The sequence below is a fragment of the Musa acuminata genome, chromosome BXJ2-7 (genome assembly GCF_036884655.1).
Source record: "Musa acuminata AAA Group cultivar baxijiao chromosome BXJ2-7, Cavendish_Baxijiao_AAA, whole genome shotgun sequence".
NCBI lineage: Eukaryota > Viridiplantae > Streptophyta > Magnoliopsida > Zingiberales > Musaceae > Musa > Musa acuminata.
Window position 1 is genome coordinate 7,857,200 of NC_088344.1, and position 17,375 is coordinate 7,874,574.

At 38.2% G+C, this 17,375-nt stretch overlaps 2 protein-coding genes across 2 annotated transcripts; both read right to left on the reverse strand.

The window, feature by feature from the left end:
* Positions 1 to 899: 899 nt before the first annotated feature.
* Positions 900 to 7,803, reverse strand: LOC135616977 (zinc finger protein CONSTANS-LIKE 2-like). Its single transcript, XM_065116767.1, has 4 exons — positions 3,827 to 7,803; positions 1,778 to 2,309; positions 1,521 to 1,664; positions 900 to 1,436 (listed from the first exon to the last, which is right to left on the reverse strand). Exons 2-4 carry the CDS (start codon positions 2,111 to 2,113, stop codon positions 1,146 to 1,148), a joined length of 771 nt encoding a protein of 256 aa, XP_064972839.1. The 5' UTR covers positions 2,114 to 2,309; positions 3,827 to 7,803; the 3' UTR covers positions 900 to 1,145.
* Positions 7,804 to 7,942: 139 nt separating this feature from the next.
* Positions 7,943 to 16,403, reverse strand: LOC135616976 (protein GAMETOPHYTE DEFECTIVE 1-like). Its single transcript, XM_065116766.1, has 6 exons — positions 15,880 to 16,403; positions 14,938 to 15,015; positions 14,738 to 14,818; positions 11,091 to 11,248; positions 9,887 to 10,989; positions 7,943 to 8,312 (listed from the first exon to the last, which is right to left on the reverse strand). The coding sequence occupies exons 1-6, from the start codon at positions 16,330 to 16,332 to the stop codon at positions 8,188 to 8,190; spliced, it is 1,998 nt and encodes a 665-aa protein (XP_064972838.1). The 5' UTR covers positions 16,333 to 16,403; the 3' UTR covers positions 7,943 to 8,187.
* Between the last annotated feature and the right edge of the window lie 972 nt (positions 16,404 to 17,375).

A 17,375-nucleotide genomic window follows, 5' to 3' on the forward strand; every position in this document is an offset into this window, starting at 1 on the left:
GTGAAGCATGTGTATGGTAAGCTTTTGTGGATGTAAAGTATCAAGGATCAGAAAATAGATGTGTTTTACAGGATTAAGATATCAAGTGAAAAATTACTTTTATTTTTTTATTTCATGTTCTTCACTAGCAGGACTGGATTCCATTCATTCATTGTCATGGATAAAAGTTACCAAAAAGATGCTCTACATTTCACTGAATTCACATGGATTTGGTTTCCTGATTGCAGAGTTGAATCCTCACATCTTGGTCAAGGAACTTGTGGGTTCTCAATAGAATTACTTGTTCATGTTCAACATGAGCATCAGAAAGGCTGCTTTCCCAGATCTTAGCATGTACTCTCCACTCATGAATGGACTTAAGAAGGATCCACTACATGGTTAACCACTCATGATTTCTCCTGCCACCAGTTGTTAAGTGGAACACATGATTGATAACCTTCCTAGGTAGTAAACAAGCAGCAAAGACATCAGCAACTTGTAGCATTTCCTAGTATGTCAGTCATGTAGTAAACAAGCAGCAAAGACATTGGCAGCTTGTAAGTGTGAGACTATGTGAGGCTTCATTGCCTGTGTGGTTTTGGCCATCCTGCACTGCCAAGGCATGTGCATATAAAAGCATAAGCATTAAACCTATGTTAGTCATGTCAAAAGAAAGCAACTTGATGTGCCAAAAAATGTTTTCTCAAAGAAACATAAGAGCACTTGCTCACTCTCATCTATGAGTGAAGACCAACAAGGAATCACACACAGTGGCTCACCAGGTAGTGTTGTAGCCTTTGAACAAAGTTGATAGTCCCAAGTTAATGAAACACTAGTCTAATCAGCATGTTCTCTGTTAGTCCTCTGTTTTCTGTAGCAACATTTCTTGTTCCTGTTGTGTACATAATAAGATGCAATATTCCATTGGCTTTTCCCGTATCTCGTGGGTTTAATCCTTCAATAAATCATCTTGTGCGTCATATACCACCTTATGTGATCAGGTAAGTCTTTACCTTGTTCATGAGTCATGCATGAAATAGGCAATGCCTCTGCCCAAAGGCTCTCTCATGTAGAGGTTTAAGACAGTGGCATCGACATGATACAAAAGCTGTGTGATCAATGGGAAGAAACTGAGAGGAACAGACATCAAGGGAAGCGAAGTTGCATTAGAGAGTGTTCATGGAGTAGAAGTCGGAGAAGCTGGCCAGGAATTCCTCGTCGTAGCTGTACTCGTCTTCGTCGTCCATCGCCAACGCCGCCTGCAACTGCCTCCAGCAATCGCTGCCATTGCCGCCTAATTGGTTTTGCTCGTAGTTGTCGAAGCAGTTCACAGCCGCCGCGCCCGTATCCGTCCCCGTCTCCATCTCTACCGCCGCCTCCGTCTCCGTCTCACCATTCCTCGCGAAACGGCCCCGCACTCGCGGCCTGCTGTCGGCCAACGTCTTCCTGCATTCATACTGGAATGCGAAATAGGAGCCGCGTAAATATAACTGTTAATATACAACGAACGACTGATCAAGGAGGATTGGATCGAATGATACAGTGATCTTCTTGTGGAAGTTCCTCTGATTGCGTTTGCTCCGATACCTCTCGATTCGTTCCTTCCTCTCCTCGGCACTGTATCGGCCGACTTTCCCGGCTACCCCTCCTTCCTGGCTAGAATTCTCGTGCAGGCCATTGCCCCCCTGTCATAAGAGTTCGTCAAGAGAGAGCAAAGATCCGAGTTTGAACGTGAGAAACGATTCAAAATGGGATTTTTAGGTGCGAAAACTGAGAAAGGCGGAGAATTTGGTCACACCTGGAGGTTGCCGGTGCTGAGGACCCGCCTCACCGGGCCAGCGTTGAAGTCGAGGTAGTCGCAGGAGGAGGAGGACGGCGACGATGAGTACAGTGGCTGGTTGAGGGAGTCGGGAATGTAGTGATGATGGAAGGGAAGCGAGTGGGTGCCGCCGCCCCCGTGGAGATACGATTCAGAGGAGAAGGACGTACAGGGAGGAGAGGATGAAGGGAAGGCGCTATTGGCGTCAGGGAAGAGGCCTTGAGGGGAGGTGGCGGAGCAGAATTCGGGGTGATGGAGGCTGGGCTCGCCATAGGAGTTGGTGGTGGTGGTGGAGGAGGAGAAGGAAGAGAACATGGCGCTGGCTTCGCACTTGGGCTTGAGGAGGCGGAGAAAGGGAACGGGCTTCTGCTTTTATGGAGCGCCAAGGGAGGGGGAGAGAGATGGTGGGACCCATCGGCCACGACAAGTGTAGTTTGACCTTGGTGGGTCCGGATAAAGGGTGAGAGATGCCTTCGCGGGTTCCCAGACAGAGGTGGATGCCCCTACAAGCCTAAGCGATACGAAGGTTTTAGAGATCAATGATACCTATCAACTGTAGTGCATGTGACATTAAATTATCTAAAGATGTCAATTGATTTGGTTGGTATAATTCTAATTTTATTTTCTTCTTTAAACAGTTTCAATTCGATCCATCTGTACTACAGTTGCATGCACCACCTCAACTATGATATGTTCAATCCAACTAAAACTGGTCATTCATTCGTCGCCAAGAGAGTGAGAGGAAGAAGGGACTGTTCCCAGGAACGAGAGTCCCACCAAGCAAAAGTGGAGATAGCTCAAACAACACCAAAGATTGCCCCCCCATGACATTTAGTCAGCAAACAAGTCAACTCCCTGATTTGACACACGACTGTTGTTGCCAACACAGTCGAAGACTCCTGTATGACCCACACATTTCTGACCCATCAAGAAATGATGCTTCAAATTAAGGATCAGACGAGCATATAATAATACACCACTCATCTTTCGATGTTTTATTATTTTATCCAACAATACCAAACAATATAAATATTTAAAGCTTTGCGGTAAATAATGCCCAACTCCGGTCTCCTTGTATTCCTTTTATTGGAGGGAGGCAGCTACTAGTACTGTTGGAGCGGGTGGGAAAGAGGTTAATATTGTAGACAAAGCCTGAAATCCTACATCCTACATGTAGTTTGGCCTTACCACACCTACAGCACTTTGGATCCAATCATGCCTCTATCAATGCCGTTTATGCTTTAGATTAAAGAAAGGGATGATCAATACATATGATCATGGAAGACGCAATGTTTATTCAGAGAAAAATAGCAAACATGAGGAACTGAGACATGATTGCTTTATATGGAGATGAAGTACAAGAAATCCATCCTACTGATGATGTGAGACAACTTGTGTGATCATTAATCATGCAACTAGCAAAGAATGGAAGTCACCAAATCAACACCATGGAATCACATAAAGAGGATAAGCAATCTAGCATAACCCAGAAGAAATAAGGTCAACTTTTAATGGATTTGTGTCATACCAACACATAGAGGTCCCCTTCCACCAAGTGACAAATCAAAGATAAAGGAAGCAGAAGCATACAGGTGATGGTGGTATCTCAGCTCAAAACATGTAGTGCAGGTTTTTTTGGTCACGATAGTGGGCCACTCACCCAGAAGCAATATCCTATAGTAGTGTAGCTCATATTGCTTCCTGACTTCATAGCACATCAAAAGGGTACTCAAACTAGCATTTGACTAGATTAAGATGGACCTACCACTTTCCCCATGAAGCGAGGAACCCCATGAAACAAAAGTGTTTAGCAGCAACTTTGGATGCTTAAAGAATCCCAGCATCTAATCATTTCAACTTAATGCACAATGGTTATTTCAGAATCTCATGTCCATATGAACAACCTTTAGAACAGCATGTCAAACAATCAAAACATGTCGTTTTAGTTTGATACTATTAAACCAACATGCATATAAAATCCTTTCCCTTTCAGAAAGACTTCAAAGACGAGAGAGATTGGGAAATTACCACATCTTGAGTGGACTACTGTTGTAAGCATTTTTTGACCCTGCCTGAGTTCCACCAGGGTCCCCTGATACAGTTCAAAGGAACATCTCACAGGGCTTCTGCAGGTGTATAATTTCCCCTTTGAACATGGCTGCCTGCAAAGGTACTAGATAAGAAAGTTATAAAAGAGACACAAATGTTGTCACAGTCACCTATTGGTCAGCATGTGTACGTTCAGTCACAAAATAAGCAGAGATCTGTACAGTTTAGGTCACCAATTGGTTCATAACAGAATCAGCAGGCCCGAAACCAATCAGAGTAAGATCCTCTAAATATTCCATGAACCGTCCCAGAGCCCACATCGAGAGCCAAGCATCACATTGACATAACCCAATAGTGTCAGAACAACAACTTGAAAGTAGTCATGGCCAACCCAACATCATACAGTCCATCCTACACCCAGTTACATCATAGCTTGCAAAGATATGTTGACCCTTAGGATGCAAAAGATTAGAGATCCCACTAGGAGAAATTATGCTGCAATACCCAAAGAAAAACAAATGCAGAGCCTAGATGTCGTTGATAAAGATTGCATGCTTACGAGTCATCTGTAGAACTGACGACTACATCCAGTACCAGTTCTGAAAATGACCTCAAAACATGATTGTTTAAAAATCATGATTTGAGACTGCTACTGGGTATTCCAAGATGACTGCAGACTTGTGAACTCAATTAACTGTTTATATGCAACCAATGTTGAGATTCAAGCAAACAGAAGTTACATAGTTTGTACTGTTGGGTAGTCATGAAAATCTAGAGTTTCAGAGTATGCATTCCAACTTTCTCGCACACCCATGCTTAGAGCCATTGGAAGCAACATATGAAAACAAGTGGGAAGATTAGGATATGGTGCAACCCTTGGTAGTCCAAACTTTACTCTTTGAAGGTCAACAGGCAAAACAGTTGCACCACTACAACCATAAGTGGGCATGCAATTATTGTGAGGTGATGCGCATCAAGGATGTTGTTGAACACAATGTCCAACATAATATGTCATAATTCATGCAACCACAACTGATATCCATGATAAGTGTTCAGATGCCTAGAATCTCCTCCATTTAGGAAGTTAAATGATTTTGAGTTGACATGGAATGTGAATGTTCATAAAGTGCGGTAAGTCTCAATATGAGAAGAGACATGAAAATCCAGTAGTGTTCCTGAAAATAGTTTGAAGAGATGTTTCCCTTGGTAGTGGTGCAAATTATTGCTATTCAACCAAACAATGATAGGAGAAAGATTGAGGAATCCATTGACCACTGGAAGTAATGATTTGCATCCCCTCCAAGAGATAGCTCATCTTTCCAATATCTTATGCTTCTGTTCAAGCAATCATAGTGCATATCAATATCCAGAAGACTAGAACCTTTGAGAACACCAAGATGCATGGAAATAGTTAGCAAAGTTCTAGGTGTTGGCATTAAAACATGCCAAGTCTAAGCCCCAAACTTTATGACAGATTTGATTTCTTAACTAGTTAAGTACCTGTATTATATATATATATATATATATATATGTTAATTATATCTCTCGATAATGATATAAAGCCAATCTAATCAAGTACTTGTATGCTTAATGTTCTGTGTTGTAGTAGGTTCACACAAAAACATTTAATAAATCATATACAAGTTAAATATCTCTTCAAGCTTATTAAACTTTATTCCCTAGTGCAAGACAAGTTCAAAAATAAAAATCACATACTTAATGCTACTTATGACAAAAAACAACAAGATCGATGTAGACAATTCAAAAAAGGTATTTAAATCTTGGTTCAGTACCAATTTCAACAACTGATAGGACTAGAACTTTATTGCTATACCACGAAATACACCAACCTAAACCACCTAATATCATTGAAAAAATGCAAAAATTAAATATCACAGTATCAACCAATATAGTCCGGCACTGGTTCATGGTTAGACAGGTAAATATGAGTTGGTACTGATCCAACTACTATTTAAACCTTGATTCTAAAAATAGGCTACTCTCACATGATTATCATTCAATTGCAATGCTACTCCTATTAGTCTACCGAGTAGGTACTAGTGCAACCTCAATGCTCGACCAGTTCATGATTTGGGCAGTCTCAGCCCTGATAAGCTGGTCATAGCCAAAAAAAGGCACATTATATCGACTGGAATAAAAAATCTACCATGATCCACTCTGAATATCTTTTTAGGTACTTTTAGAATAATATCATTCTAATATCCTTGGAACTATAAATCAATGCGTATCAATTGAACTAGTAATTGAAACCTTCAGTCAATTAATAGGCTACTCTTACATGATTTTCATACAACGGTCTACTAAAAACTCTTACCCTACCAGGTAGGAGCTAGTGCAACCTTGGAGCTAGACCTATTCATGGGCTAGGCAGTCTCAGACCAACGGGCTGGTCATAGCCCAAAAAGACCCATTGAAATGAGCCTTAATTAATGCTTGAAGTCCACAATTCCAGCCTGAGCAGATACATCAAACTAGTGTTTTTCTGAGTTACATCTCCGTAGTATAGTCACCATGACATACTGTTGTATAGTACTTACTATACCAATAACAACATACTCTATTCATCAGCATATAGGACCAGAACAATGAAATTGGGAGGGGCTACAAACTTAAGAAGGATCCAATGCAGCCAGTGTCAGCAAGCCTGCCAGGACTGAGCTTGGGGATCATAAGTATTGGACTAACCAGGTGGCCCAGGTCATAAGCAGAGCCCAGACCTTCTCGGCCAGTCAGGCTGCTCCAATGCAACCTAAGCAACATGTTCCATGTCATAGCCAACCTCTTCAATTGAAGGCTACAAATATAACTCCTAGCAGAACATGCAGGATTAGGAACCTGTTGGACTATTTTGGTAGATCAAGAACATTTCACTACAAAAGTTTGACAAACTCAAAGCAGAAGAGGTTTTTCACAGTAAAGGCACAAAGAGGTGGCCATTCAACTATTCAATAACAACAAAACCATAAGTCTCAACTTATTGAGAAGTTGGGCATTCAACTATAGTAGACTATATCAGTTACAGAAGATTTGTATACTATAACACAGATTGAGGAGTTGAAAACCCCAAAAAAAATCAATCCAGTTCATTTTGGCATTTAAAATACCACAAAAACCAAACAGGGGCCATCAACATTTTCGGGAAGCTAAAAAAAAAATGCAAGTCCCCAAACCATGTTAGCCCTTGAGGTGCTCAATCCTTATCCCCTCTTCCTCTGTATCTATCTATATATCTATCTATCTATCTATTTCCCTCTACTAGTACAGCAACGTAACCTCACTTTTCTTCCACCAGTGGCTGATCCTAGCTCCACCACACACACATGGCTCATTTATTAGTCGAACTGTCACCACCTTTTTTTAAATAATTCCTTCACTAGCATAGGATTGTCACTCAAGTTCGAACCACTTTAGACCACTACTGCAATAGTTAAGCATGTTCTCTCTCTTCTTAAATACTTTTTTTTTTTTAGAACTTCTGTCTTTGATCCAAGCCCAACAATAATCGCTGTAGATTTTGATGATTTTTCTTGATATTATTACTTATCTTTCTGAGGAAAATTAGTTGTCTAAGAACCAATCTTCCCTTTCTGCATTGACATGGAGACAGTTGGTAACCCCCTAAGGGCAAACATGCATATAACATAGAATTGAACCATCCAATGCAAAAGTGATGACAAGAACCAAGCCAAACCAAATATGCTCTGTTGGTTTCTTTGTTAATTTCAAATCTGTTTAGGAAAATTGAACATATCAGTTGTGCTTTCAGTTTAACTGTATACACAACCCAACCAAACTGTGCACCATTGAAATTATTTAGCTTCTTCTAGAAAAGATACAGTACCTACAAATGTTGGAACAAAGTAAAAATTTTAAATTAAAGAACGACATTCAAAGATCTGGGAGTTGTTCCTCGAATTTCAGCTGTAATCTGCAACAAGCAGATTGCTTGTCAAGTTAAAATGATAATAAAAAAATCACTGGCTAACCTATACAGCAGATTTAGAAGCCTGTATAATTTACATAAATGATGACAACATAATATAAAAAGCAATGAAGTGTTCCACATACTGCATATTGTTCATCAAAAAATTCAGCTTTGTATTGAACAGGTATCATCAACTGCCCAAGCTATTAGATGAAGAAAAACTCAGACGAATGTAGCAGAGATATATGAGCCAATGACAAACTTCTGACATGAGCAAGAAGATAGAAACAAAACCAAAGGATAGAAAGAAGAGAAGCAAAACAAAGAAAGCTGAGATATATATAAATATATATCAAGAAATATGCCTGTTAAAAAGGATAATAACTCATCTTTCCTATAAATGCTTCCTCTTTCTTTTTGGTTTGCACAGTTTCTTCCGGAAAAGCAAAGGCTTAAACAGACTCTTAAAAGGCAAAGGATAAGCTGGATAAGATAACCTTTCTCTATGGTTTCCTCTTCCTGCAAGCAACCAAGAATAACTCATATAACAATATTTTTCAAAAAGTTTCTGACAATGAAAACTACAAACTCAAGAGACTATTTGCAAAAGCAACTAATACCATCTGACTCCATGTATGTAACCAACAAACATGTAGGTCAAATATGCTGTGAAATTTGCATTCATGATCTAAAACATGGTTGAATTTTATCACAATTACTGTAGGACACAAGAACCAGTAATCCCCAAACACAAAAAGCAAAATCCAAATATCTCAATAAAACCCAAAATTAATTCTAGAACTAGTTGACTAGAAACAGAAAATTATCCTACTATCCTAGAACCCTAATTTACAACAAATAATTCAATAAAAATCATATCAATGAAAGAAAATTAAATCTTCAAACAAATAAACATATGGTTAGGTTAGGCTTTAAGACTATCTAAATTGTTTCGCAAATTTCGTGTACTGGTATTGTCAGTCAGAGCAGTGTCCGTATGTGTATGTATTGAGGCTCCGAAAAAGAACCTAAAAAGGCTTAAAAAACAAAAAATAGAAACAGCTTGGTACATAGCTTATACTGCCAATTATCAGGGAGTAATGGCCCTGTAACAGGCATACCAGGTGGTACACTTGGGTACAAGTCTGGTGCTAGGCACTTGTGCCATACTCTACTGGGCCATACTGCAAACTATTCAAAATAAGTTTGATGATTTTCAGATCCAAGATTTTCTAGTGAGTAGTGGGACAGCAGATTTTCAAACCTTATGTAGAAAGGACAGACAGCAGATGTCACCCTTAAACATACAAGGATCAAACAACAAATAATCTGGACACACAGCAAGTCAGACACCATCAAGAAATCGCAACAAAAGTTAATGGGTTTTTAGGGATCACCGGACCAAAATATACAAAATAGAATACAGAAAAAAAGGAAAGTACAACAGTGAAGGAGAAAACCTGAGAAAGTGTTTCTGCCTCCCTTGTCTCATAGCATTTAAGCACACACACACACACACAAATATATATATAGGGCACAAGGCTTATCTCTATCCACCAAATATAAGTGCATAAATACTATGCTATGTCACAGTAAACAGGACTACCGACATGGATGGGTTAATCAGGCTTATTGCACTTGGCACGCTTGATATTGAAGCATGATTATCTTATATGCCAGCGCATGTATGTAAACCAACAAATGACCATGCATTACATCCTAGCAAACATCATAAACAAGAACCCTAGCAATGCAGACATTCATGGATCCAACAAGCATCATACAACTCCAATGTTCAAAAGACATGTGCATGCTATAGCATACTTCAGTACTTAATAGAAATGGTTTAACCATCACCAAGGCTTGGCTTGACCATAGGCATGTCAATGGGCAAGATTGGCAAGGCAAAGGAAAATAAAGTTGTGCTGCTTAATAGGAAAAAAAGGAAATAATTGAGAATTAGAATATGAAACATTTAATTTTACATATGTAAGCTATTGATTCATCCTTTTTTTCTGTACAAACTCAACCAAGCTACAATGATAGTTTAGGTAGCCATATAAATGACAGGGAAATCATATTGATCGCAGTACCTGATTTAGTTTCTGACTTCTGGATCTCATCTTTGACCACAGTTGTGTTTTTCTCTACTAGAGCATCAATTTTAAAAAAAGGAACTCCTTCCTTCTGCTCTTTGGTCTCCTTTAAAGCACCTTTTGATAGAATATCCTCTCCTGATGATATTAAGCTTGCTCCTGTGTTACTTGATACAGGTTGTATAAGACACTTCTGCAGAGTCATGCAATGATCACCGTGACGTTTCTGCTCTTGCTCAACTATTTTTGGTATATCCTTTTTCACCACTACATCAGCAAAAAAATGCCCTTCATCATCCACTGACATCTGATCACCTGCAACATCAGGAATGCACTCCACAAACTCTGCAGCATCATTTGAAGTCTCAATGGCATGGTTATAAAACTGATCTGAACTTTTCTGAACCTCCACAAGCATATTAGATGGTTTCTTTTCCGTGACAGCAGAGGATGTTTGATCAGCATTTGATAGTAGAAGATCATCATTATAAGTGTAGTTGCTAGCCTTTGATACTGCAGTGGCTGAAGGCAACGTACCAGTATGAGAAACCATACATTCATCTGAAATTTTTAGGCATTCACTGAGCTCAAAAGATTGGCAAGATTCCTTAGAATCAGCAAGTACTGTTGTCATATCATCTGGGGAAACTAGAACATCTTCACAGGCAGGCTTCTGTTGACTTAGAGTTGTCGGAGTCATAGATATCTTGTTTAACAATGAACTTTCATCAATAGCAACTTGATCTGTTGCATCATCAGCAACAGCAGCAGGAATTTCATTGGGAGCAGTAGGTGACCCAAATGTCTTGATTGATGACGTCAATGCAGCATTTTCACCAAATAAAAATGGTGATTCACTGAATATAGATGTGAAATCAATTGAATTTGAGCTAAAAGGCGGTTTGCTAGTAGAAGAGAACATTTTTGGGATATTATCCAATGATGGCAAATCACCGTTCCCACTAGATAGAGGATCCCATTCATTCCAGTCATCAAACCAAAATCTTTTTGAGTTGGATTGTTCATCCGGTAAGATTCTTTCGATTTTAATAGTTTCCTTGTAAAAATGCTTCTTCCTTAGAGCATTAGCTACCAGTGACCTGTTAATGAAACAAACAACATAAAACAACAAACATATGCAATATATATTACATAAGATGCATAAGAAGTTTCAGCCATTTAAAAGAGAGGATTAATCAACCTGCAATTTCCCGAAATAGCAGCTTTAGCTCGCTCCAAAGACAGACCAAGCAAAAATACTGCCAGGTTGGCAACGTCATATGGCCCTCTAACATCATTAACAGTAGAAGCAGCACTTGAAAAGATGAGATTCTTTCCTCTGGTCCAGTCAGCTAGTAGCTATAAATCCAAAAGTGAACATGTTATGCATGAAATCTATGTTTTAGAATACAACCAGCTAAAAGACTAGATGAGCCACTGTGAGAGAAGCTTAATCTAGCAAACATGCCAATTATGAAACAGATTTAGTCTTGATGTCTGGAGAGATTACAACAGACAACATCTCCGAAGCATAAAGCTTCACCATATGTCACCACAATCTTTCAAGACCAGTAACCATATGACATTGGACTCAAAAGTTATTCTTCCTTCCAAAATTCATTTGACCCCCTCTGCTATCCCAGTTGTCCTTCCGTTTCTTTAAAGCTTTTCTCATTCTTGCGAGCAGACATAAAGTTGTATTTGTGCATTACTAATTTATCAACTCTGTTAAAATTCGTCAGAACACCCACTTTCTAGGTACTTCCTCACTCTAAATTCCTTCTTTAAAAATAGTTCCAGACATGCACTGTAGTGGCTTTAGATAACCAAGTTTTATACTGGAAATGTTATAATGATATGGACACATGATTCTGATCTAAAATCCTAGTTGTTTGTCCAACTTAATATCAAAGAAAGATAATTAAAATAATTTACATACTTAAAATTCAATATTCCGAGAGAATGACAAGCAGCAGAAGTTCATAAGAGGCCCAAATAACAAAAAGATCCACTTCTAGTAGCATGATATCAGATGATATGTAAGATTTATAATCAAAAAGGCTAATGAGCATTTTACCCATTCATATGTGTTGGATACATGGATTTGCGTAACCATTCATGAGGGTGGATGTGAGTGATAAGGTATTCCTGGATACTTACTATTGCTAGTAATAGAAAATAATAACAGCATGTGACATTTAGCAAGCAATACTTAATTCTTTTACAAGAGACTACAACAAATTCTCTGACCATCAGCATTAGTAGGATAAGCATGCTATCACTGGTTATACGTCTTAAGATTTCATAGGATAAACAATATATCTGTCATTGCGTCTTAAGAAAAAAAATATTTAGGAGCAAAGCCAAATAAAGCTGCAGATAAAGGTACTTCATTCTATTTCAGAGCACTTTTTCATGAAAGACAGTGGAACATATACTTAAATAATATCACAAAAACTGAAGGTTATGGCTTCAAATTGTATACTAGAAGACCTTGCATCTAAGACCTAAAAATAGAAGTATATTCTAGACTATTTGTCCTTCCTAATTACATCATCAGGATTAGTATTTGTTCTAAAGTACACTTAATCACATTGCAGGTAAAAGCTAACCTCAAGAACGATCTTTCTCATGGGCCCAAGTATGACATAACTAAAATTTTGCACATACAATACATGTGATTGATGAGAAGGGACCACTGACTCCACACAAAATCTACGAAGCACAAACACTTCAAAACATTTGTTTTGTTCGTGTTGGACACCAGCATATGTTGGATACCTCTTAAAAATGTTGGGAATTTCAGAACATAATAATGCACATTTATCTCACACAATTATGTTAATAGGCTACATGTACATAGGTCTACATAATCTACAGGAGACTTCAAGACATGTCAGATATGTGTGGGTGTGTGTGTGTGTGATTTGAACTTTTAACTTAGTGTTTTCTAGTTTGCACATGCCATTAAAGTATCTTGTGAATGCTTGCTACTCATCTATGCTCGTGATGCGTGTGTGTGTGTGTGTGTGTGTGATTTGAACTTTTAACTTAGTGTTTTCTAGTTTGCACATGCCATTAAAGTATCTTGTGAATGCTTGCTACTCATCTATGCTTGTGATGCTTCTTACATACTTCATAGATGATGATTATTGACTTGACCAAACTATACAATGAATAAAGTTATCATAATGAATGAGGGATCAAGCCATATCAATCTCAGAGTCCATGCCATGCCGTAAAATAGTCTGGTCAATAATTAAAGATGCCCAAAGATGCTAGTATAGGAGTCAAAGACAGTCTAATCATTATCAAACACATGATTATATGAAATCTAAAAGAAGACCATCTTGACTCTTGAGTTTGAAAAATTAAGAACAAACACAATGTTTTCTAGTTTATATATTCAAGTGTTGTTAACACAAAAGACCATATAAATATTCTCTCCAATAAAACTCTCATGTTGAGTTACAGATGTCTAGATGCTCAATTCTAGCTTCAACATATTGCATCACAATCTATAATTTACTTAAAAAAGTTATATTTATATGACACCAATATATTGGGAGTTCACACCTATCAATAGGCCTCAAATGACAAATCTTAAGCCAACACAACAAAATGGTACTTTAGCCTGATTGGAGACAGTCAACAGTCTCATGGCCTCATGGCTAACAGTTGCAAGCAAAGGGACGCCACTCCCAACAGATAGTAATCCAATCGCAATGATGGGTTTTCAATATAATATTTTGCAGATCAATCCCAAATCTCAGAGGTTGATGTACCATAGAGCAATTGATAGCATCCATGTGATGGGTGGTAGAGATTCTAGAGAAAATCTTATTTTCACTACTAGATCTGCAAATAATCACCTTCTTCTTCTCTCCACAAGTCTTTTTGGCTTCCTTAGAACCATAGAGGACTCTTGTTCGGCACACAACGTAAGTGCCTCCTGATGAAGGAAGCATGATGATTGTGCAGAGATATTGGTGAAGGAAGAGAAGTGTTGCAACAAATGAAACAATACAGAGGAAGAAGAAACTGTGTCTAGGAGAAACAGACGAGAAAATTTACTTAATTTTAATACAAATCATATAGTAGTTCCTTTTCTAAAGGCCGGTACAGCTCAAACATGCATTGATTAATTTCTTATAAAGGACCCAAAGAGCAAATGAAACAGCCACGGAGTTATTGTTCAAATCACTATAGTACTTATTGTTTAAGCTACAGTAGCATAAACAGAAACATTATGTGAAAAGCAACCAAGGTTTCTTTCTTACCTTTGCCTCCCTAGTAATCCAAAATTCAACAAATCTGGACCTTTTCTCAACCTTAAACTAAAGAAAGAAACATCTTAGTCAAACACCATCACTTAGACTCTTTACCTAAAAACATAAAAAGAAGAATATCCCAACTAATTCTCTATAGATACAAATAAATATTTGTAAAATTAAATGACACAATTACTCTTCAACCAGATAAAAATAGAAGAAACCTAAATTTAGTGCTCTGCTCTCAACAAAAACAAAATCCAGATTCTAGTTAGACATATACTCAAACCTTGGTTAGACCACAAATATATATGGGTAAAAACAAAAGAGAGAAAATAAGTCACATATTCAGTCTATCCATAAGAGAACAAGTTAAAGCTTGAGAACTGAATTACAGAACCAAGAGTAAGAGAACAAAGAACATATTGCACGACACTTGGTTTAAAGGAAATAGGTATCCTTCAAATTCACAATAGAATACACTAAACATAAACCCACCAACAGATGCCTGTAAAGTAAACAAATAGCACAGCTCAAGTTAGTTTCTCAAATAAGCAGAGAAAAATTACTAATTCACCTTGGCATCTGATAGGATTTGCCTCCTAACATGAACATCAGCTATAAGGTGAGAATAGGTAATTTCAAAATATAATCCACGCTGCAAAAAAAAAATTCAAAATGAGATATAAGCAAGAAAAATATGCAGATATGACCAGACGATCAGGAATTATAACGAGATAAAAGAACCGATGCATGCAGCATACTCACTTACAGCACCTGAATAGCAAGCTTAATGAACGGAAGCTTCAGACGGAAGGGAAGTTTTTGAGAAAAATCCATTGCAATTATATCAACCTGATTAACATTTTAATAACAAGTAAATTCATTTGAACCTCAGATCTCAACCAAAACTATGAAATAATTCTATGAAAAATATATAGGTTGAAAGATAAAAAGACCATCATCAACAAAATTTGCAACACAGGATTACAAAAGTCAGAAGCACCAGAAGAATAGGCACTAAGTTACATGGAACAAGAATATGTACCAATTTATAAACTTTTAGAAAACGATTCTTATTAGGAGTTTGTATATATTCTTTTAGTTGTAGGACTGAATCAAATAAATGACAGTCTAATAAATGTATATGATGCTTCTGCAATTGTGCTTCATGATTGCCACTCAATGTACTCAATAGATGAAAGCAATGAATTATCTTTTGGCTTGGAAGCCTCTTATGAGGTAAAAGAAACCAGAAAACTATCCTCTGGTAATAACCAATAATGGCATTCAAGGAAGTAATTTTAGAAGGTTAATTGATTGTTTGAAATGTGAAGCAAAGAACTTTATCACGAAGAATTATGTTGCTTCATCACCTCGGAAAAAGAGGACTAACACTACACAACATATGGCTATTCTCAGATTTGCTTTCATTCTTAGCACCCCAACGGCACTGCCCTTCGTATATGAGCATTTATGTGCCCGTGTCTTCCAAGCAATGAGATTAATCATACTGATTCATCATCTAAGTAATTCGTTCTTGAATTCGGTAACCATCGTCCTCTTTGGCATCTGGCAAACATCACGATTTTCTAAAGAAATCCAAATTAATCTGATTCTAAGGTGCAATTTACGGCTGAACCCAAATCGCTTCTAGAAAATACAAAATTAGTGCATAAGGTTATGAACGCTAAAGACAAAACTGGAACTCAATTGCACCTCGGAGGACTCGCAGGCCTTGTCGAAGGCGTCCTGGTTCAGAGGGCGCAGGGCAACTAGGTCGTAGGTCCTTAGTAGGGCGTTGCCATTGAGGGCAACGGCGGAGGCGGCGCAGTGGGCGGAGATGGTCAAGCGGGTGTACTGGCGAAAGGGGGAGGCGAGGGGAGCGCCGAGGAGGTCGCGGTGGAAGGCGGCGGAAGCTGCGAGGGCGGGGGCGGCCTTGAGGAGGGAGGAAAGGGGGAAAGGGGCGATCTTGCAGCGGTCAGCGTCGGACAGGACGCCGCGGAAGGGGCGGTCGTAGGCGACGCCGGCGTAGCCGAGCTCCATGGCCCTCACCACCGCCCTCAGCCGCGCGTCCTTCCGCGCCTTGTTCTCCGACGAGGTGCCACCTCCGCCGCCCCCGCCGCTGTCCCGCTCGAGGAAGGGGATGCTAAAATCGAAGAAAAGGGTCATGTCCAAGACGGGCCTCGGGCGACGGCAAAACAAGTCGGCGAACAGAAGGTTTCAATGTCACGTCTCAAAAGGGCCGTCGTTTGAAATATGTTTATAGCACGAATTGATTGCCCACTCCGATTCCCAGCGGGATCAAAACGTTTCATGATCCGACTTAGGTCACGACTTTGTTCCCCACCAGGATAAGCCGATAAGGAGGCGCCCATCCTCTTTCCCACCCTCGTTCGTAACATAAGTCGCTGAATGTTTGTTGAGGAAGCGGACAGACTTCTATCACGAACTCCCATCTAACCTACATAAATAAATATATATATATCTTTATATATGATATAATGGTCTTCCAAATCTACAAAAATATATTTTATTTTTATTTGAGTAATTTTCCATAAATAAATCTCTTTTTTAAAACATTTTTCTAGGGAGGTACCCCTTTCATATTTTTGAAATGGCGCCATCATTTATTGTAATTTTTGAAATATACTTGTAATAAGATAATTGAAGCAATACCTATTGATTTTAATTCCTTAATAATAATACTTGTAAATAGAGTTGTAGTTTTTTTTTTTTGAGATCTCAAAATCTCTCTATTTGGTTGTTTTTAATCCTAAATAAATAAATATACCTATTTGAAATCTTATGTTTATGTATGCGGTGGTTTTTGTTAGGTTTTAAGTCTATTTGTCTATTTTTAAATAGACATTTATTATTTTTTGGATGTAGAAAAAATAATATAAGCCTATTTATAATTATCCTTATTTGATTATTTTTGTTTGGCAATAATATATTTTTTTAAAAAAAATATTTTTATATATGAGTTGGTTTTTGTTTGATTTTAAGTTCATTTGCTTCTGTGTTTTTGTAAGCTTGTTTTGTTTTGGTGAAGATGTCAAAATCATTGTAAGTGTACATAAAAATATTATAACTAACATAAAATTCTTCCCATTTAGTTGTTTTTTTTCCTAAACCGATAATAATACATATTTTTATTTTTATTTTTTGAGATGAGCTAATTTCTATTATGTTTTGAATAAATTTACCTTAGT

Excerpts from the sequence above, each read along its gene's own strand:
- LOC135616977 (XM_065116767.1), bottom strand. The coding sequence starts at position 2,113 with ATGTTCTCTTCCTTCTCCTCCTCCACCACCACCACCAACTCCTATGGC. Across the intron at positions 1,665-1,777 it reads TCAGCACCGGCAACCTCCAG|GGGGGCAATGGCCTGCACGA; the intron begins GTGTGACCAAAT and ends CTCTTATGACAG. Across the intron at positions 1,437-1,520 it reads ACTTCCACAAGAAGATCACT|TATGAATGCAGGAAGACGTT; the intron begins GTATCATTCGAT and ends TTCGCATTCCAG.
- LOC135616976 (XM_065116766.1), bottom strand. The coding sequence starts at position 16,332 with ATGACCCTTTTCTTCGATTTTAGCATCCCCTTCCTCGAGCGGGACAGC. Across the intron at positions 15,016-15,879 it reads AGGCCTGCGAGTCCTCCGAG|GTTGATATAATTGCAATGGA; the intron begins GTGCAATTGAGT and ends AATGTTAATCAG. Across the intron at positions 14,819-14,937 it reads TCATTAAGCTTGCTATTCAG|CGTGGATTATATTTTGAAAT; the intron begins GTGCTGTAAGTG and ends TTTTTTTTGCAG.